General features: G+C 41.7%; 1 protein-coding gene across 4 annotated transcripts in view; it reads right to left on the reverse strand.

Annotated features, from left to right (window-relative positions):
* Positions 1–4,820: 4,820 nt before the first annotated feature.
* The window catches only part of SLC30A8 (solute carrier family 30 member 8), a 52,839-nt gene continuing 34,364 nt past the window's right edge, over positions 4,821–23,295 (reverse strand). For 3 of the 4 annotated variants that reach the window (XM_033933889.1, XM_033933888.1, XM_033933886.1), the window contains exons 5-8: positions 21,006–21,192; positions 13,923–14,028; positions 9,341–9,475; positions 4,821–5,039 (exon numbers count right to left, since the gene is read on the reverse strand). In XM_033933889.1, the coding sequence (XP_033789780.1) occupies positions 4,894–5,039; positions 9,341–9,475; positions 13,923–14,028; positions 21,006–21,192 (574 nt within the window). In that variant the 3' untranslated portion in view covers positions 4,821–4,893. The remainder of the gene's footprint in view (positions 5,040–9,340; positions 9,476–13,922; positions 14,029–21,005; positions 21,193–23,295) is intronic. The other variant, XM_033933887.1, reaches the window with a different exon arrangement.

The raw sequence follows: 23,295 nt of genomic DNA on the forward strand, positions 1-23,295 counted from the left end.
AGCCGGTTTTTTTTGGGGTTTTTTTTTATGTTCAGCAGCGGCGGCAGCAGCAGATGACAGCTGGGCGGACCGCCCAGCTAAAAGGCCCTAGAGAGAACACTGGAGAGGAAGGCTGATCGGCCCAGTAGATCAAGACGGTAACACGAGTCTATCACGGAGCCCAGGATGGGCTCCGCGATCGACTCGCGTTGCCTTCCTGAGCTACTGGTCGATCGCGATCGATGTGTTGGGCACCCCTGGTATAGGGTTACCAGATGTTCAGGAAAACCAAGACATGTCCTTTTTTTAGAGGATGTCCAGGTGCCTGGACAGACTTTCCAAAACCTGGCAATTTGTCCGGGTTTTGGAAAGCCCTGATGAGCTCCGGCCGCATCTGGAGGACTTCTGAGCATGTGCAGATGTGCGTGACATCATCTGCGCATGCTCCAAGCCCTCCAGATACAACCGGAGCTCGTCGAGGAAGACAAGAGGAGGCTTTGTGGGGGGCGTGGCTGGGGCAGAATGGGGTGGGACTGGAGGAAAACCGAGTGGAGCTGTGGTGGGACCAGAGGTGGAACAGGGCGGGGCCATGTGTCTGGGGTTTTGCAGCCCAAAATATGGTAACCCTAGTATGGTATGGTATTTCAAAATTCAAAACTCTTCTGAAAACATTTCATTACGAAAAGACTTGTAACCTTATTCCTCTTGGATACAGGTCTTTCCCCCTCCCATTTTTCTCTAACTGGCACCTGGAGAACAGGACAAACACATGTTTTATTTGTTTGTTCTGTTTTATCCCAAGCCAATATCTTATATGTTCATGTGTATGATTGCGCTCTTTTTTATACTGGAAATGGAGTTCTTTTCTTATTTCTAATTTTGTAAACTACATTGATCCATGTGTAAGAAAATTGTGGCATATCTAATCTAATCTAATCCTTAGGTTTGTATACCGCATCATCTCCACGTTCGTAGAGCTCGACGCGGTTTACAGTAGGAGAAATAGGAAGGAACTACAACAGAAGGTTAGAGGTAGAAGTGTGAAGAAAATTTAGAGGACTTGGGATGCCACAATATAAGAGTTTCCTTGATTCCTAAGTTGGAGGGAGACTTACATTTTTTGAGAAAAGCCAGGTTTTCAGATGTTTGCGGAAAACTTGGAGAGAGCTCAAGTTCTGAAGAGGGGAGGTAAGGTTGTTCCAGAGCTCAGTGATTTTGAAGTGGAGGGAGGTCCCTAGCTTTCCTGTGTGGGAAATGCCTTTTAGCGAGGGGAAGGATAGTTTTAATTTGTGGGAGGATCTGGTGGTATTAGGGTTTGAGGAATTCCAAGAAAGAAGGATAAAGGGAGGGAGGATACCATATAGGATTTTGAAAGCTAAACAGGCACATTTATAGTGGACCCTGGCGATTATTGGAAGCCAGTGGAGCTTGGCCAGGAGCGGGGAGACATGGTCAAATTTACTTTTAGCGAAGATGAGCTTGGCCGCGGCATTCTGAATCCGTTGGAGTCTGTGGAGTTTTTCTTAGTTAGGCTTAAGTAGATAGAGTTGCAATAGTCCAATCTGGAGAGGATGATGGATTGGACAAGGATGGTAAAATGTTTTATCATGAATAAAATAAACATAAATGGCCGAGGTTTTGATATACTTATTTTCTGTGGAATGCTGTCAGTCTGCTAAAAATTATTGTCCCTCCTATGTCCCAATGGCTATATTTTTGTGCATTTTTTTCATTTGGACGTTTTGTTTTACGAAAATGGTTCAAAAAGATAGATGCACTGAGGACAAACACATCTAAGAAATGGCATTTTTCTGTTTTGAAAATGGTCATGTTCGCTACTGGATCTTTGGATGTGCTCCATAAAACATCGAAACTCAAATTTAGATGTCATATTGAAAATGCCCCTCCACATCAAGTGGGCAAGATTGAAATTAATTTATTTACACAATTTGAAGAACATCTCAGCCAACTGTTTGAGGGCCACAATGGAGGACTTCGGGGGGTCAAATGTGGTCTGGGGAGCCACGTGTTGGAGACTACTGCCGTACATAGTAATAATATCTTGTGGTTCACTATGGTGTTCTAAATTAATGAGAATCAACTATAGAAAGGCAGATATTATAATACTATCAATAATTAATGTATTCACTGTCAATTAGATTATGCCATTTATTCATATTGCCCTAAGATGGCCGCTGCTATAAGCCTGTAGCTGAGAGACACCATGGATCCTTACCTGATTGAGTTTCTTTATAACCCACCATGCCGAAAAGAAGGGGAAGGAGCGTCGGTGGAGCCTCCCACCGTTCTGAAGTACCTCCTACCGGCACTATTGACGAACTCCTGCGCCGACTACAACGGGAGTCAGCTATGCTGGGGAATTGCCCATTGGAGACGCCGGTGGGGAGTGACGCTGCAGTAGAACTCCTTGGGCTCGATGCAACTCTGAGCCCCGACACCAGAGTTCCGCCTTCCCAGCCTCAGAGAGCAAGCTCCCCATGCCTGCAGAACCCGTCCGAGGAGGCAGTGTGTTTGCCACAAGTGGTCATTTCAACTGAGAGCCTGCTTGTGAACGCCGAAGGGGACCTTGTTAGTCCCTAGAAGCCACCTGAGGGAACAGCAGTTTTGGAGACAGACCAAGCCTCGACAGAGGTATCATTAGACTCTGAGTCAATTGGAGCTTTTGCTATGATAAATAAACCTCCTGAAATTCTTTCCATATTAAGGCAATAATAATATGGTAGGCATTAATATTGACTGCAGAAAATTCAATATCCAGATTTGCTTTAAACAATACAATCTCCGTGACCTATGCTTTCACTGTATTATATACTGAAATATATGAATACAAATTGCAAAATACATGATATTTTCATTTTATCATTCATCTCTTCAGTGGTCATTTCATATACTGGGGAAAATTGCCTATAAACAAATGATTCTGAAGATGAATTGACTATACCAGCATGAGACAAGGGAAAAACATTGAAAGTTGTTTTTCAGTTGTGATTAAGTATGTCCTGTTTCCAAAATTACAGTGGAATTGGACAATTATAGGGAAATCTAGAATAAGCATGCATTACAATAATATTAAATGTAACATGTTTCCTACAGCTATGCTAAGCCTATCATTTGCTGCTTACTCTTTCTATGCAAAGAAAATATAGGATATGAAAGCTAAAGAGGTGGATTGTCACTGTTTTTAAAGAATGAAAAAATGTATGTAATGTCTACTGTTGAAATGGAGTGGGCAATTACTCATATATTACTGAGTGGTGCAGACATACAGGGGTTGATATTCAAAGCAATTTCACCAGCCTGAAACGGCTCCTGGCTTGTTACATTGCTGGTTCATGTCATATTCAGCAGTGCTTAACCAGATAATGCCGCTGAAAATGTTCAATTAGTACCTAAAGTAGACAGTGACATGGTAACCATTACTGCGGTAATATCGCAGTTACCACAGAAAAGAAGACAATATCAGAAAATCACCCAGAATTACCATGGTAATGGTAGACCTCTCTGTGGTATTGCTGAGGGAATGGGAACCGATACCATAGTAATCCCCCAGTAATGGGGAAAAGCAGGTTGGCTACCCCTGAGCCTCAGTAGGCTCAATTTTCTTCTCAACCCCAAAATTGAAATAAAGTTTTTTCAGCCAAAGAATATGAAAGCTAAGTAACCTTAAACAAAATGGAAGAGTAATGCATTAGAAATTTAGATTACTAGACTACTTTATCAGTTGTTCTAAATAAAGAAGTAAAGAAAAAAACATAAAAACAATAAAAAAATAATAATCATAAATCAATGTTATAGAGAGCATAACGGGACCGATGATAGCTCACTGAATAAGTCACTAGCTTTGAGAAAAACATCGGGCTTCTGACTGTGAGCACTTGAGACCCCTGGTTTCTCTCTAGACTACTTATTGAAGTAATTATAGACTTGTGTGATAGCCTAGTCTTAAAGATTTTAGTGACATGCATATGTGTGACATCATCACATAACATCTGCACATGCGCAGATGCCCTCCCGATGCGGCTCCAAGCACTTGAGTGGGTGGGGATGGGGGGTGAGGCTGGGGCAGAATGGGACGTGATGTGTGCGGAACCACATCATTTGCATGAGTGTTTTTTTGAGAATGAATTGCTTTAAAAAAAAAAAAAAAAATCGCTACAATAACAGCTGCAACAGCAGCCCATCAGTTTTTGACACAAATTTTTGAAAATCTAATCCTTAGTTTCTGGAGCAGTGGCCTAGATTGCAGTTTTACCACTTCCTTTCAGACTTCAGAACAATGTGGGTGTTCTGTTCCTGAGCCTCTTTTTTCAGAAACCCTGCAGGGAAGAGGAGTGGGAGTGAGCCAGGAACAAAGCAAAGAACAGTCATTCTGCTCCCTAATCCAGCCTCTTTTGTTGTCCCTGCCCTCAGGAGCATTCTGAGCTAGAACATGTGTCCCAGAACCTCCACCTCGCCCACTGCAGCCGCTTCAGAGGAGACACTAGATGGGGATTTATTTTTGTGCCTGTCTCCCAGGGTGGCCCCAACACTCGCACAGTCCTCAGGATAGCTCTGCCTGCCCCTGACCTGCCCAACCCCCTCCCTCAGAAACTCAGTGTTCAATTTAAGCCCTATGATTGGGCTTCTCTTTCAGCTCTGGGCCGTCAGTAGCAGGACAAAAAATAAGATATTTTCTGCTAATCTATTACAACCATTGATGAATGAATAACACTTTATGCTTCTTCATGGGTTAGCAAATTGACAAAAATAAGAATGGCAAGATATGCTCTGTACCATGTCATTCAATTTGTTCTGGTTTTCATTTCATTTAATGATTCATAGTTTTATTACAGCAGACTGTGTAATAGCATTGACCTGTAAAAAGTGGTAGATTGTTAGGGCACATGGGATAGTTTAATCAATTGGGTCTTGGCAGGAGATACAGTCAGGCTTCTGATCCACTTGCTGTTCAACTTGAATGGTAACCGAGTGGAAGATAAAGTTGTCATAAACCACACGAGTGATGACTTTCAAGATTTGCTTGGGATCTGTTGCGTCTCCTGTTGATAGCAAAGAACAAAGCAAATGGTCAGGGTTCTTATCATTTGGTTTGATTTCTGAATATCTGTACTTGTTGTTTCCCTTGGCCATTACAACTGTGGTTTCACCCTATCTTCTGCTTGCTCTTTGAGCCCTTACACATCAGTGAGGCACTAGATTCAGTACATGTTATAGAAGACTAGAGACTAAAAGCTGGGACATTGCAGGTGTCCATGGGGCATCATATCCCCTATATGATTTCCACTATGTCGAATAAATAAATTAAGTAAAGCTTTTGGTACTTGGGCTTATGAAACTGGATAATTATGAATTCTCTAAACCTTATCTTGTTAAAGCTGAGCTGAATCCAGCAGGTGATGTTCCTGGCATATGAGTTTACCAACCTTACTCCAAGGAAAGCATATAGGGGAAATTCTATAACATACATCTATAACATTTATACATCAGTTACCTTCATAAATGTTTAGAATACTAGCATATTCATGTGCATGTGTGCACATATTGTACTGTATGTTTAGAGATGCCAAGAATATGTCTAAGTGCTAATCCAGAGACTCAGACGCTCTCTTTTCTCCCTTTTGTGTTGTTTATTTTTCTATGTTGTCAGTCTCTCATTTCAGCTCGTGTGAGACTGCCAGAAAGAATGTGTCGGTATGTCAGAGATGTCAATTTAAGCTAGAAATCATTATGCATTTAAGCTCCAGTTATTCATGGACTTTGAATAGACTAGATGTATCTACAGATATCAGGTTCTACCTCCTCAGCCAAGGCACGTTGAATTTGTAAATAAAGTTTATGGCTTTAAAACAAGTTCCCAGAGTGCACTGCTGTTCACCTGGTGGACTAAGCCCCCCTTTCTTCATGCTTGTTTTCTTTTGTGTGTGAGGAGATAGCAGACTCCATCTTAACTAGCATAGAGACATAGGAAAAGCATTGTTCCCACCTAGTTTTTACCTTTAAATTTTGCTAGCTGAAATACAGCTTAGTGAGAAAAGTTGGAGCATAGTATTATCACTTCACAAAGTGTATGAAAATACATTCCTTGCTTGCCCTATTTCATGGGAGGTGCCAGTTGAGTCTGGATTCTGTAAGAGAAGAAATCCTTGAGAACAACTGAAATGTAAGTTTATTTCTATTTTAAGTTTGATAATAAAGAAACTTGTTCAAGGAATCACAGAGTCCAGCCTGGTAATATTTAGGCTACAAGTTAAATGAGTTTATGCTGACTGAGATCCTCTGGAAGAGACAGTTATAGGGGATATGATTGAGGTCTACAGACTCCTGAATGGTGCAGAACAAGAGTGAATTGATTTTTCACCCTTTCAAAAAGTATATACATCAGGGGACACTCAATGAAATTACATGGAAAAACTTTTAAAACAAATAGGAAGAATTTTTTTTTCACTCAAAGAATAGTTAAACTCTGGAACTTGTTACCAAAGGGTGTGATTACAGCAGTTGACATAGCTGGGTTTAAGAAAGATTTAGACAAGATCCTGGAGGAAAAGTCCATAGTTTGCTATTAAAACAGACATGGGGGAAGCCACTGCTTACCTGGACTGGTAGCATGAATGTTACTATTATTTGGGTTTCTGCCAGGTAGTGTGACTTAGATTGGCTACTGTTGTATAATAGTGTATCTCAGATATTCTCTATCCACCATTCCTCGGTCATTGTACCACCAGTTTTCCAAATATGTCTTGTCCATGATTGTCTTAACTATACTATGTATTGTGACCAGGCAGGATCCGTACCTACCTTGGTCACGGTGGTTTCCCGACTGTCCACCAGGGGAAGCCAGAATGAAGCTAGAATACCTCCAGAACTACCAGTACCAGAGGAAGAAACTCCCATGGAACTTCAGGGAGTAGCTAGCTGGGTTTCCAGAACCAATGGAAGTGGGCTTGGCAACCATGTTCAAGGACTAAGCAAAGACTGTGAGTTTTTGTGGATTTCTAATTTTTGTGACTGGATTCTTTTTCCTGCTTCCAGTCATCTTTCTGGACTGTGATTTGCTTGTGAAACTCAGAGAGAGCTGGGTGAGGGAGTTTTGAAAGCTGTGTGTGCGCTTTTTGGAAGGCAAACTTAGACTACTACTCTGTGCCCAGCCCGGATATATTGTTAGGCTGGAGGTTACTTTTTGGTTTATGGTTTTGAGACCAGGAAGACTGCAAGGTGAAAAACATAATTTTTGCAAGAACTGTTTGGAGAGTTGTGAACTGCACTTACCTGAGCTCTGCTTGGGAGCAGACTTGGGTGAAAATAAACTTTGGGTAAAAGTAAGAAATCCTGAGAGCTGCCAGAGTTTCCCTCTGGCCATTTTTGTTTTGGGACAGTTATTTATTTTGTTCAGCTTGGAGCCATTTTTGATTTGTGGAACAGTCTGACTTTATTTTTGTATAGTAAATTTTTCATGTTGCCATGCTACAGCCGTGTTTGTGTTTGATTCCAGTTCCTTGATAAAACCTGCAGGGTGACTCCAGTCCGGGTCACACGCCGGTGCACTTTTTGTTATAGCCACTGAGAGCACTGCTGAGTCCCGGCCTCGGGCTACAGTGTGCCTACAGTATGTACTCCTGTAACCCGTTCTGGCTCTTTTGGGAGGAGGGGCTAAATAAAATAATAAATAAATAAAATGGCTGCATGACCGGAAGTCTGGTAATGAATTATAAACTGTGTGCGGCGGCTAGTGTGCCATGGCGACATTCCAGGTGTGCCACCAGGGATTGAAGGACACATGACGTAGTCTGAGTGTCACTTCCGGCGTCGACGCCCTCACCTCTTCTCCGTCCCTACATGAACCTCGTCTCATTTTTCCTGAGCTCGGGGCCGTGTCTGGAGGGCCTCCGAGCAGGCGCAGACATCGACGTGATGACATTGTGAACATACGCGTATGTGTGCAACGTCATCGCGTCAACATCTGCTCATGCTCAGAGGTCAGGGAAAACGAGACAAGGTTCATGTGGAGTGGGGTGGGGCGAGGCTAGTGTGGAGCAGGCAGGGTTGTGCCACAGGAAAACATTTGCTTCATTGCCTTCTCCCCCACATCCCCTTGCCCCTAATACCCCCAATCTTATTTCTCAACTCCCCTGATTGCATCTCCTGATTACCCAGCTCCTCTGGTTACATCTTCTGATTCCCATGAACTTATCTCCCCCACTATCCAATTCCCTCCCTCTATTCCCACAAACCCTCTGCATGGCTTCTGTTGATAAAAGTCACTTCCTGGATCAAAGCTCTTCCCACAGGACATCAAAGAAACCCCGTTCTCATCCATCCCCCTCCCCAGAACACCTACTACTCCTTCATGGTAAGTGCAACTTTTAATAAATGAAAGCATTAGGGACAGTGGTGTACCTAGGGTATGTGACACCCGGGGCCCATCATTTTTTGACAGCCACCCCGCCCCCCCATGTAAAAAATATTTTTAGTAACAACCCTTGCCGGTCCGATGCTTTACTTTCCGTCAAGCTGAAAAAAACTGTCGGCATTGGCAGTGATTCTGCTACGTTGCCCGCAGCTCCCCTTCCTGCTTTCCGTCTGCTTCTGCCGCGATTCACCAGGGCGGTAACAGGAAGTTGTGTCATTGGCAGATGCAGAAAGAAAGAAGGGGAGCCATGGGCGACGTAGCTAAATCACTGCCCAGGCCGGCAGTATTTTCAGCTTGATGGAAGGTAAAGGGACATCGGACCGGATGAGAAGGCTGGGAACATGCTGGGCCATGGGGGCTACCCAGATCCTTGGGGCCGAGCTGTGACTCCAAGGACAGGAACACCCCCGTCATGGCTGGCACCTGGGGCGGTCCGCCCACCCCCTCACCACCCTCCTTGGTATGCCACTGCTTAGGGATAACACATTTGGATATTCTATTAACTTATTGAAAGGGCGTGCACTCACCTTATTTTAGCTTCATGGTATAATGAAGTGTGATAACCTTTATGTGCATTTGTATTTCAGCGAATGTCTGTGAACTGAGTGAAATTGTTAATGGAATTCTTATTCTTGCTTCTTATGCATTCTGAATATTTCTTTTCAGGCTATAATTGATATTTAATTCTTTGTCTGAATGTCTCCTGCATATCTGCTTTACATCAGTTGCTAACCAGACTTACTTTACTTCTTGCACACCAAAGACCACAAAGAATTTGGCCGGACCAATTCCACCCTAAGTACAGTTCTGCAGTAGAAGCAATGCAGCGTTTGACAGCTCTTTATTTTCCTGGAAAATGAACGCCAAGAAGAATCGACAGCGCTGTGTCACAATTAGTCTTTTGTTCTCTGGTCACATGTATTCACTGACCTATGACAACATGAGCAGAGAGGATAACTTGATTCATTGTTAAAGCCCAGAGATGAAGGCAGTGGACAGCGCTAACTCCGTTGACTTCCAAGATCTTCTTTTTTACTGCATTGTAATTAATTCCCTGTGGTGTTCCTAGACAGCAAGGAGAAAAGAAACATGTTTTTGACTTTAAAAAATTAGTTTCATTTTACTTTCTTCAAATAAAATTAATATGCAGGATGATCTCTTGCTATTTCATCAATTATACGAGGGGGTGCTGAAAGGTTCTCAACCCAACCAACCAACTTTCTAAATTCTGAGTGTTATTTTGCTACTGTAGCTGAAAAGACTTATCTTAGTCCATTAACTGCCAGTTAGCAGACACGAAATTCTGTGTTTTGACATCGTTTCAGATTCATTCATTGAACCATATCTTCTAGGTTGGGCTAAGAACTTTTCAGCACCCCCTCATAGAAAGGATGGTAGAAACATGTTGGAGATGGCAGAAACAATATTGTATCTGAATTCATGAGAGTGTGGGACAGGCGTGTGAGATCTCTGAGGAAGAGGAAAGGATAGATGGTGTATGATGGCACTGGGCAGACTGGTGTCAGGTCAAAAGCGCGCCGGGACAAAGGCGCGCGCAGACAATTGAGCGCAGTGTGGAGGCGCGTGCCGCAGAAAATTAATACTCTTTTTACGGCTCCGACGGGGGGGGGGGGCGTTACTTAATAGAGATCGCGCCGCGTTGTGGGGGCGTTGTGGGGGGTTGTAACCCCCCACATTTTACTGAAAACTTTAATTTTTTCCCTGTTTTTAGGGAAAAAGTTAAGTTTACAGTAAAATGTGGAGGATTACAACCCCCCCAAACCCCCCACAATGCCGGCGCAATCTCTATTAAGTAAACTGGGGGGGGCTCCCCAATAAAAACCCCCGTCGGAGCCCCTAAAAACTGTAATTTTCTTTGGCGCGCACCTCCGTCTTGCGCTCAGTTGTCGGCGTGCACCTTTGTCTTTCGCCGAGTTGTCTATGAACCGGGCAGACTGGATGGGTCATACAGAAACACAGAAACATGATGGAAGATAAAGGCCAAATGGTCCATCCAATCTGCCCAACTGTAGTAACCATTATTTCTTCCTCTCTCTAAGAGATCCCATATGCCTATCCCAGGCTGTCTTGAATTCAGACACAGTCTGTCTCCACCACTTCTTCCGGGAGACTGTTCCATGCATCTACCACCCTTTCTGTAAAAAAGTGTTTCCTTAGATTACTCCTGAGCCTATCACCTCTTAACTTCAACCTATGCCCTCTCATTCCAGAGCTTCCTTTCAAATGAAAGAGACTCAACTCATGCACATTTATACCAGGTAGGTATTTTTTTTTTTTTAATTCTTTATTGATTTTTAATCAAAAACAGTGTCATACAAATAAAAGAAAAAAAGATATTCTACATATTACACTATTATCTATACAGGTATTTAAACATCATATCGCCCCTCTTCTACCTTTCCTCCAAAGTATACATATGGTCCTCATGCCTTCGTCTTCTCTGTTTCTATGTAATAATTTACTCCTTGATTATCAAGAAGATGTGACTTTCCATTGCATTTGGGCCACTGCTCATGGAAGTTGCAAAAAACACAGATTTATGTGATCTGAACTAGAGAGTTGCCCATTCTATTTATTATTACTATATATTAATTTCTTATATTTCACCTACAAGTCATTCAGGTACAGCATATATTTTTCTGACCCTAGAGAGCTTACTATCTGAGTTAATATCTGAGGCAATAAGTGACTTGTCCAACATCACAAGGCGCTACAGGTGGGATTTGAACTTCGGATCCACTGATTCTCTAACCATTAGGTGTCTACCATTGTGCTCTTTCTACTCTCATAGGAGGGGGTGCTGAAAAGTTCTGAGCCCAACCAAGAAGAGAATGATGTACATATTGTTCAATTAATGATCTGAAACATTGTCAAAACATAGAATTTCATCTCTGCAAATTGGCACTTAATGAAATAAGATAACAGTCTTTTCAGCTATAGTGGCAACACAGTGCGTGGAATTTAGGAAGTTGGTTGGTTGGGCTGAGAACTTTTCAGCATCCCCTCTTACACAGTCTTGGATAAGGGCTAATTTAAATTTATGCTTCTGTTTTTAAATCAAAGCCTAGAAATGTCTAAAATCTAAAAGAAGGAAAAGTACAGCTGAAAAGAAAGATGCTCGAGATATACTGTGAAAAAACTATGGGAATTAATTGAAGTGTTATAGTTATTCACAAGGACCCGGATTCTCTATATGGTGGCGATGTTAGCGGCCTCCTAAAATATGGCCGCCGATCATGTGTCAATCATGTGACAGCGGTGTATAGAGAATCGTGCCTCTGGGAAAGATAGACGCCAGAAATGTAGGCCAGGGTTTTCCCGGCCTACATTTCTGGTGCCTATTTTTGTTGTGAATTGTGCCTACATAGGTGATGGTGGGGCCTAATGCCACCTCTAGCATTTGCCATGCCTATAGGAGTATGAGGTGCCAATAGGTGCTTCTGGAGGTGTGATTTCAGCGCCTTTTCTTTAGGAACTGGTAGGCACTTTAAATTTAAAGTTATTTCCTATTAACTTAGGTGACAGTAGGGTGCCTACCAGCACCCAAGTTAAGGCGCCATTTTTAAAATTTCCCCCAGGATTCCTAATTACCTTTCTTCCTCTAAGTGGATATTGCCTATAGTTGAAAATTTGACAAATTTCTAAAATATCAGAAGTCTCATGGACTTGTTCATCAAAACTAGTATTTTTATTTTATATTTATGCACATATATCACATAATCAAGAACAAATTTGTACAGCAAAGCTTTAAAAAAAAAAAAAAAAGCCCAAAAGGAAAAGAGGCTACTCTTTAAACCTAAAAATGTAAATAAAAGATTCATCAAAAGTTGTTAAATGAAAATTGGAAAAATTTAATCAATTCAAAAATCTACCTTGGATTTTCACAAAATCTAAGATGATCTCATTGATCATGGTCTCTGGTTTTATATTTTGTGAAAATCTGTTGTGAGCGACCAAGATGGTAAAGGGGATGGAACTCTTCTCGTATGAGGAAAAACTAAAACAGTTAGGGCTCTTCAGCTTGGAAAAGAGACAGCTGAGGGGAGATATGATTGAAGTCTACAAAATCCTAAGTAGAGTAGAGCGGGTACAAGTGGATCAATTTTTCACTCCGTCAAAAATTACAAAGACTAGGGGGACACTCGATGAAGTTACAGGGAAATACATTTAAAACCAATTGGAGGAAATTTTTTTCACTCAGAGAATAGTTAAGCTCTGGAACGCGTTGTCAGAGGATGTGGTAAGAGCAGATAGCATAGTTGGTTTTAAAAAAGGTTTGGACAAGTTCCTGGAGGAAAAGTCCATAGGCTGTTATTGAGAAAGACTCAGGGGAAGCCACTACTTGCCCAGTAACGGTAGCATGCAATATTGCTACACCTTGGGTTTTGTCCAGGTACTAATGACCTGGATTGGCCACCGTGAAAATGGGCTACTGGGCTTGATGAACCATTGGTCTGACCCAGTAAGGCTATTATTTTTTATTTTAAATTCTTTATTCATTTTTAAACGTATAATAAGTGTATCAATATAATATAACAAATAGATCATAAATATATCACTTAATAGTCATCAAGAGTACACATAAAATGCTATTAACCCCCACCCTCCCCAACCCTTCTTATTATATAATCAAATACAATGTACAATATACATTAGTAAAATAATAAAATTATCCCCCCTCCCCCCTCGTAATTGAACCTGTAAATCAAGGGAAAAGAATAATTTAATCATTGCAATATTTTGTTAATGGCTCCCACACCTCTTGAAATTTTCTAAAACACCCTCGCTGTATTGCAATATATCTTTCCATTTTATATATATGACATAGGGAATTCCACCAAAAATTATAGTTTAGTCTACTCCAGTTTTTCCAATTGTACGTAATTTGTTGAATGGCAACTCTGGTCATTATAAGAAATAATTTGTTATTATTTGAAGAAATTTGACTTTTTGCTCTCATTGCCATACCAAACAACACAGTATCATGTGACAATGCCACTGGATTGTCCAATAAACAATTAATTTGGTCCCAAATTGATTTCCAAAAGGTCATAATAAATACTGCTTTCTGCCTCCAAGCACACCCCTTTTTTTTATTTTTGTTTGTTATTGATATTGGATGGATAAAGTTAATTTGCCTGATAGACTTTATATTGTTGCATGCTGGGAATTTTAAGTGGGGAAGATTTCTGGTGGCCAACTCTTTTAGGAAGTTGGGGGCATTGCCTGTCAGGATCTTAAAAGCAGTAATGCCTTTCAACGTAATCTTTGCAGTTCTGGGCAGCCAATGTAGTTTCATATAATAGAGCTATAGGTGTTCCGATTTCCATAGACTGTATATGAGTCTTATCACTGCATTATGAGCTAGTAATAGACATGATAGCAACGTTTTAGAGCAAAGAATATATTACATGTTACTACGGAACATGAACAAATAATTTGCATACATAAAACAACAATTCTAAAAATAGCTACAAAATGGAGTTCTTACCCTCCATCAGCACGACCAAGGTAGCCCTCAGGGTGGTGATGGTAGTTCCCAGGATAAAAACAGAGAAAACAAATGTGCAGATTGGGTCAGCTAGTTTGTACTCTGGCTGGAAACAAGAAATATTTCACTTAAGTACTCTGAGTATTTTAGCATGATATGTTCCATTGCAATGGATAATTGTTATTTCTTTCAAAACTGACCGAATACAAAACAGCTTTCCTTGTATCAGTGTGGAAAAAAAAAAAAAGCCATTGGACATTAAAAAATAACCATTTTTGGGAGGATATTCAGCCAAATTTGCCTCGCCAGCTAGGTTTTTAGGTGATGAGTTGCCTAAAACATAGCTGGTGAAAATCTCGTTAGATGAAGGACTGCTATTTGTGCAACTGGAATTATGTGGCTAATCTCATCTGGTGAATGCTGAAAATCAGCTCTAACTGGCTCTCCCATTTTTACTTAGCTAAGGGCTCCTTTTACAAAGCTTTGGTTCATAATCAGTGGCACGCAAGACGCCAGCGCGCCGACAATCCAGCACTGACAATTCGCCACAAGACAGAAGCGCGCAGGGGAAATAGTAATTTTTAAAGAGCTCCGTGGTTTGGGGTGGCAACCCTCCCACTTTATTGGTTAGTGTTCGCGCTGCCGTTGCGGGGGGGGCGGGGGAGGTGAAACCCCCCACATTATAGAGAAAACGGTTGTGATAGGCCAGAGCACACTACAGGGTTTCAAGGAAGGTTTAGACAGGTTCCTAAAGGATGAGGGGATTGAGGGTTACAGATAGATGTAGAGGTAGGTTACAGAAATGGTCAAGAACCACTTCACAGGTCACAGACCTGATCGGCCGCCGCGGGAGCGGACCGCTGGGCACGATGGACCTCTGGTCTGACCCAGTGGTGGCAACTTCTTATGTTCTTATGTTCTTTTCCCCCAAAAAATCAGAAAAAGTTCCGTTTTCTCTATAATGGAGGTTTCCAACCCCCCGAACCCCCCTCCAACAGCAGCGTGAACACTAACCAATAAAGTGGGAGGGTTGCCACCCCAAACCCCCAGTCGGAGCTCTTTAAAAATTACTATTTCCCCTGCGCGCTTCTGTCTTGCGCTGAATTGTCAGTGCTGGATTGTCGGCGCGCTGGCGTCTGGCGCGCAATTATCCCGTCACCCAAAGCTTTGATAGTGGCCGCTGCTGTGGTAATCCTTCCAACGCGCATAGGGATTTAATAGGCATTGGAGTGTTTACCAGGCAGCAGCTGCTTCCGGGGCTTTGTAGAAAAGAGGGGGAGGGGGCTGGTAAATAAGGCTGCCTTCTAAAGTGATCCAGTTAAACTTTTTGAAAATCAACACCTCTGTAATTAATTTCTTGTATCCCTTTTTGATCATTTGTTTTTGAGTATGAGAACTGAAGCTCGACCAGTACTCTCATGTTAATATTGACTAGGGTTACCAGAGGTCCGGATCTCCCCGGATATGTCCTCCTTTTGAGGACATGTCCGGGGGGTCCGGATGGCTTTTCAAAACCCGGCACTTTGTTGTGCAGGAGGGCATCCGTGCATGCGCGGATACAATGCGGTGGCATCACGCGCGCACGGGTGTGGCGTCATTGCATCGTATCCGCACGTGCGCAGATGTCCTGGCCGACGAGAGCAGGGGGGGGCTGGATCAAGCTTGGGGGCGGGATCAGGGGCGTGATGGGGCAGAACCAGGTCATGATGGGGCGGGACTAAGGGTCCGGATTTTCCAGACAGAAAATCTGGTAACCCTAATATTGACAGCACGAGACAAACTGGTTCTGCTTTAAAAGCAGATTGATCTTTGGGGGTGCAAATTCTAGAAAACATGCAAACATAGCAAATGATGGCAAAGACCATATCGCAGCGGTTCTCAATGTTGGTCCTTGAGGACTGCAAACCGGTCAGGCTTCAAGATTTCCCCAAATCTAATCTAATCTAATCTAAACCTTAAGTTTATATACCGCATCCTCTCCACGGAAGTGGAGCTCGGCACGGTTTACAAGAACTTAAATATAAGAAGAGAAAGGAAAAAGTTTACATGAGCTTATATATAGAAAGGAAGAGTAAGGGAGAAAATAGAATTACATGTTAGAGAAGAGCCAAGTTTTCAGTTGCTTGCGGAATAGTTGGAGAGAGCTCAAGTTCCACAACGGGATAGTAAGGTCGTTCCAGAGACCTGTGATTTTGAAGAGAAGAGATTTTCCCAGTTTACCTGCATAGAGAATACCGCGTAGAGAGGGGAAGGATAGTAACATAATAAATGACAGCAGATAAAGACCTGGATGGTCCATCCAGACTGCCCAGTAGTTGCACGCATTAGAGATTCATGCTGCCCATTCAAAAACAGGCTTTGTTACCAATCTGTGTGATTTATGTCCATGATAACCTCTGAAGGAGGCAAAGAAACAATGATGGGTTTACTCAGTTACAGCTGAGCAAACCAAGGCACAACCAGTAAAACTGATTTGCCCTAGATCACAAAGGCAGTGGAGGACAAAGCAGAGATTAATACCTGCAGATTCCAGGAGCTTGCCCGATTCAGTTATATCCTCTAACAACTAGTTCATGTCTCTCTTTGATGGGGGGGGGGGAGGAAAATCAACATATTATAAAGAGAAATTGAAAACATATGGGGGCAATTCAGTAGAGAGCGGCCAACAAAATGTCATGAAATGAGCATCACAAATCATGGTGCCAAGCAGTATTCAATAAGGGCACCTACATGGCTAAGTGCCATGATAGAATATGGGAATAAGGTGCCACGTACATGCAAACATGTCAATAGCTAGTGTATTTGTGGCTAAGTGGCACCACATTCACATATAACAGTGCGAGTGCATTCACATATGAGAGTGCTTTCGACTCCTAACTCCTCTCACCTTGGGTTCTGCATCCCCAACCCTATATGTCATGTCTGTCTGTCCAAAGATTGAAAGCTGTTCCGAGAAGGGACCGTCTATAAATGTCAAAATGTACAGTGTTGTGGACGCCTTTCAGGACTTTATACAGTAAGTGATAAGTAGTAGTAACATACTGTAGTTATGCATATATCCGGTAGAGCTGCCCATTGCCTACCTATGCTCTGCCCATATTACAATTCAAACACTTATTTATATCAAGGCTACAGTGATTCAAAAACTTGTCATGCACTCACTGCAAAATCAACATGCTAAAGTGAATACATGTATAGCTGGTTTTAAGAAAGGTTTGGACAATTTCCTGGAGGAAAAGTCCATAGTCTGTTATTGAGAAAGACATGGGGGAAACCACTGGTTTGGTATCATGGAATATTGGATTGATATCATGGAATATTGCTACTCCTTGGGTTTTGGCCAGGTACTATTGACCTGGATTGGCCACTGTGAGAACGGGCTACCGGGCTTGATGGACCATTGATTTGACCCAGAAAGGCTATTCTTATGTTCTTATAGGAGGCAAAAAAACCCTCAAGATTTGCTCTATGATCTTAGCCGTGCACTGCACTGGGCATGCACACAAGAGCTGTGTCTTACGCTCAGCTCTTGTGCGCAGATGCCAGGCACAGTTCCTCCCCCTTTTACTGAGGTACCCAGCATAAATAGTGTGCATATAATTTGTTTTCCACCGAGTTGCCGGAGCTCTGTGCATCCTGCCCTTAAAGGCATACACACAGGTTAAAAGTTTCAAGCATTGGTTTCAAGTATAACGAACAAAATAATTATGCAGGTCACAGTCATAACATGGAATTCTTGAACATTTAAATATGAAGGTGTTTGAACAGCACCAATAACTAAGGACTCTTTTTTTTTTATAAAATTAAACAATAGTAATATGTTTATTCTCTGGGTAAAATAGGTATTCTTAATAGAGAGTTTAGATGAGGTGGATATAAAATTACAGAATACAACTGAATTAGACCAAAAGATGGTATATGGGATCAAAAGGAAACAGTCCACAAAATACCCAGCCCTAAATGAGGAGTGATGCACGTTTATAGACATGCAGTGCCAGCAGTGACCCTTGAAAAATCCATTAAAGTTGGCGAAACGGGTCCTGTCGAGCTTTCGAATATTTGCATTTTTAGGATAAGTGATAAAGTCTCTCTGCTGGGTTAAATTCAACTGAAGAATGATTAATAAAGAAAGATGGAATGCAGCAGTAGAATTTTAGTATTAAGAGGGGGAGGTTTAGAGGTTTATGTACCTAATTCTAAGTGGGTTTCTGAGATCCTCAATCTCTCTTTTCCAACACTTTGTGTACCCCACTGTGGGATATAAAATTACCCCTGCATACAACAATGTGCATAATTGCAAACATGTTTGGGGCAGGTTGTGGCCAGGGGGATGGCATAGATGTCATGTCATGTCGGGTCAGACTCCCAGGCGTTGGCTGATATAAACTATGTACACATATCACCTTTTTATATAAAGAAAGAAATTAAAAAAATAGACAAAATATTAATAATTCATTTATGGGCAGCCAATGATGAAGTGCCATGTAATTCTTCCCACAGTTATGAGATAGTACAGCGGTGGAGTGGTGGGGCTGAGGCTTACTCATAAACGACACGAGTCTTTAATATCCAGTCCAACAGTAGGACTGGAAACAGATAGCTATTAAGTAGATTGCAATATAATTTGGAGGGCTTTATAAATTGCAGACATGCAGATGACTTCTGCAGCTTTTGTGGGACAATTCTAATAACACATAGACACCTGCTTGCAGTAGGCACCTGGTTCACTTCCCAACCTCCCTGTAGAGCAGGGGTGTCAAAGGGCCTCGAGGGCTGCAATCCAGTCGGGTTTTCAGGATTTCCCCAATGAATATGCATGACAACTATTTGCATGCACTGCTTTCATTGTATGCTAATAGATCTGCTGTAGAGGGAAGGGAAGTAGCCTAGTGGTTAGAGCTGCAGCATAACTGCAATTATGAAGTTGGCAGAGAGAGGGAGCTAGAATTTTCAGGGATGCATGTAAATAGATTAAAGTTAGTTGAAATGGCCAACCTCCTTAAGAGGTATAGATATATATAAAAAATTGTATAGTGTATTTAGCTGCAATAGTAAACCTAGTATTACATGTGTACATACATAGGACAACTGATTTGGTATAAACATGTGCATATAAGTAGGATGATGAATTATTGGCATAACCATGCCAGTATTAATAAGTCTGTGACACTATCACAGAGCTCTGCGTATTTCAGTATAGAGTCCATGGCATTGCAACACCTCACAACTCCTTATAGTAACATCTCTACAGAAGCTAATGCATCATAGCACCTTTACAGAAGCTCACATAGTGTAGCGCCTTTGCGGAGGCTCATGTAGACCGCTCTGAATTGACTCCCCAATCATTAGTAGCGGTATAGAAGCTCTCAATAATCATAATCATAAGAGTTCAATCCCAGCTTGCTCCATGTGGCTCTGGGCAAGTCACCGAACACTCCATTATCCTAGGTACAACAGTTAGATTGCGAGTCTGCCAGGACAGATAGGGAAAATACTTAAGAGTACGTGATTTCTGTTCAAAGTATTGTAAACCACGTTGGGTGAATATCTTCATGAAAAGGCATTTAGGGGGAAATTATTAAAAGGGCGCCTAAACATAGGTGTCGGTAGACATACTCCAAGGAAAGGGATATTGCCAGTGGTGTGCCTCAAGGTTCTGTTCTTGGGCCTGTTCTTTTTAACGTTTTCATAAGCGATATTGCTGAAGAGCTGTCAGGTAAGATTTGCCTCTTCGCAGATGATACCAAAATCTGCAATAGAGTAGACACCCTGGATGGTGTGAATAACGTGAAGAAAGACCTGGTGAAGCTTGAAAAAATGTTCTGAAATTTGGCAGCTCAAATTTAATGCTAAGAAATGCAAGGTCATGCATCTGGGCTGCAAAAACCCAAAGGAACGGTACAGTTTAGAGGTGAAGAAAAGCAGAAGAGAGGGACTTGGGTGCGATTGTATGTGATGATCTCAAGGTGGCCAGACAGGTTGAAAAGGTAATGGCGAAAGCTAGAAGGATGCTAGGGTGCATAGGAAGAAGTATGGCCAGTAGGAAAAATGAGAAATTGATGCCCCTTTATAAGACTCTGGTGAGACCTCATTTAGAATATTGTGTACGACAGGGGTTGCCATACAACTTATTCTGAGGAATTGGAAAAACTGGGATCGGTTAAATTATACTTTCTGATGGGAATCTCTATGCCACGCTTTTAAAATGGAACATATGATGGCCATACAACAGGGACATTATAGAAAATTTATGGATGTTTGGGAGCCACTGACAAAATTCTGTAAGGAGTGATTGTTGATTTTGCCCTTTGATCATACACGTCCAGGGTGGGTGGGTGGGGAGGGGGGTGAGGAGATACTTTTAATTTGAGTGCAATTGTTGGATATTTAGAAAGGGGGGATGATATATTTGTTTGTCATAAAATATAATTTGATAGAATTTAAGTGCTGTTAACATGTAAAATGTCTGTATAATATGTTGCACTTATTTTTGGCTTTAAAATGAATAAAGATATTTAAAAAATAAAAAAGAGACCGCACCTTCAAAAAGATATAAAAAGGATGGTGTCAGTCCAGAGGAAGGCTACTAAAATGGTGCGTGGTCTTAATCATAAGGCATATGGGTACAGACTTAAAGGAAGCTTTGGAATGAGAGGGCATAGGATGAAGTTAAGAGGTGATAGGCTCAGGAGTAATCTAAGGAAATATTTTTTTACAGAAAGGGTGGTAGATGCATGGAACAATCTGTCCCCATATGCCTTATGATTGACATTCGTGATCATACGCAACGGCCGGCGGACAGAAGAGGAATCCCCTGAAGCGGCGCTTCTTGCAGCTGTAAGTGCTCGTTTTTCGGGCAGTTCTCGGTTTGCGAGACAAAAGTTTGCCGAGTATTTTGCTCGTCTTGCAAAACACTCGCAAACTGCGTTACTCGCAAACCGAGGTTCCACTGTATAAGTATTTTCCAGTGCCTACTCCATCTGAAAATATAGCATTTTTTTATCCTCACGGAACTTTTCGCAAAGTTTCAAAATGTCCACCTCCCCAGTGCTTTGCAAAATGAGGAAATGCAAAGAAGCTGACCTTAAAGAATATTATAAGTGCACTGATTACCACGCTGATGCTCTGAAATAGGTCACCAATGGCGTGTATGAAAGCCGCCCGTACACTGGAATTTGCCTGAAGCCTGTGTTCAGATGATGAACTCTGTTCATTGGTGGATGCTCCATGGCTGTGTCCATGTCCTCTCTGGTGAAGAATCAAGCCTAGTCTACAAAAAATTATTTCATCAGGAATATTCTTACAGTTTGATACAGAAGAGGTTATGTGATTTCACGATCTTAAATAAGAGGAGAACAACCTGTATGCAGTGTTAGCAGTGCTTCATTAAAATATTAAAGGCTGTGACCACTGGCATTTGAGCAAGTTAGAGTTACTGGTGTACACATAATATAAAGCACAATAGCTTTTCACCTGCCCCACTCACTACTCAATGCAGGTTATGCTATTTCAAGTGCCCTTGAGAACAAGTGGATTCACTGAGGGATCCTCTTTAATAGTTTAAAACATTTTTATTGATGACAACACAATGCAAAATAACATTACAAGGCTAAACTTGCCAGAAAATAGACCACCAAAGCAAAGAACAGCAATACAAGTCATCAAGTAATTTTTACATTACAAAACTCCAACCACTCAAACTCCCTCCTCTACCCGACCCATTCACTACCAACATACTAAATCCAGGTAACAAGTTTAGCAAGAAGGATCAGCATAGGGTCAGTAATCCTTCTTGTCCTCGTAGCATACCCGGATCAGTACTACTGCACAGGCATGCCATGTTATAACAATATAGACAGCCCAATTATACTAGCCAATGGTCAAGAACCACAATGAACCGAGCCTAGAAAAACTTAACAAATTACGACCCTCCATTATCCCCCCTCCCAACCCTCTCATCCCCCCCTTAAGGGAACTACATATGGAGACTGTTGGCGAGGAAGCAAAGAACTCACAGGTAGTGCCACCCAACACCCCATGCTGATTTAGGAAATAACTGCGGATATGAGGGGACAGTGTTTGTATGTAGGGCCCCCAAATCAAATAAAATTTTTGGGAAGATTTAAAGGTAAATCTAAGATCTTGAAATTCAAGGAGCAGCAGATTATGTATACAGTTTTTCCAGTGCCAAAATAAAGGTGCAGGATCTTGATTCCAGTTTTGTAGAATACATTTTTTCCCCCAGAATGCAGGCCTTCAGTATCCAAAGTCTAGTTCTGTTCCCCCAAAGGTGCAGGACAGCTACATGACCTAATAATCCCATGTCATTTTCTAGTGTCTATTTCAACCTCGGTCTTTCTACACCAGCATTCTTCAAAGCAAAGTTTGCGGGTCAGTGATTGTGCCCAATTATACTCTGATTCTTTTCTCTCTCCTTAAAAAATGACATGAAGATGGTTTGGGACGGGAACGGTGATGAATTTTGTCACTGTGTCATTCTCTACCATGAAACTTACAAGTTATTCCACACAATGATATGAAATGAAATGAAAAGTGTCAAGAAAAGTGTGGAGTAATTTGTAAGTTACATGGCACTACATCATTCTCTTCGTAGGTTGGCCTGAGAACTTTTCAGCGGCCTCTTGTAGTAGGTATTTTTCAGGTCCTGGAGGGATCACATTTACAACAAAAAAATGAGTTACAGTGGGATTTGAGCCTGTGTCCCTTGGTGTACAAACCAGTGTATTAACCACTAGACTCCTCCTCTGTTCTGCAGGGATACCTGTGTGAACAAAGTCAGCCAACAGAAGAAAGCCCAATATTTCCATAGTGGGTCGATAAACCAAAGCAAAAGAGACTGTGGAAAAGATGTTCTTGATTAGTCTATATTAAAAGTAATAACAATCCACATATGCAAAAGATGAAGGGCACCCAACATGATCCGTGTTTCGACGAATATGTCTTCCTCAGGGGTCCTTTAAATATGGATGTAAATGTGAACATAAATGACTAATGTTAATACATAAGCTAGTGAAATACCATGAATGCAAGTGTGAATAAAACACAGTGACTTAAGTGAAGAGTGAATGATTGTTGTGACATAAATATCAATTTGACTATGATAATAGTGATAAATGGTGATTAGAAGTAATTTGAATGTACCAAACCTGAGTGAGAAGACATTGGTTTAGGAGAGGGGGATCTATTCACATTACATCTAATCACCATTTATCACTATTATCATAGTCAAATTGGTATTCACACCGGCACTTTGGGTTTTGAAAAGCTTCCAGCTCGGGACCACGTCGGAAGAGTATCTGCGCATGCACGGATGCAACACAATGACATCACGTGCATGTGCGCATGCATGGAA

The sequence above is a fragment of the Geotrypetes seraphini genome, chromosome 2 (assembly GCF_902459505.1).
Source record: "Geotrypetes seraphini chromosome 2, aGeoSer1.1, whole genome shotgun sequence".
Taxonomy (NCBI): domain Eukaryota; kingdom Metazoa; phylum Chordata; class Amphibia; order Gymnophiona; family Dermophiidae; genus Geotrypetes; species Geotrypetes seraphini.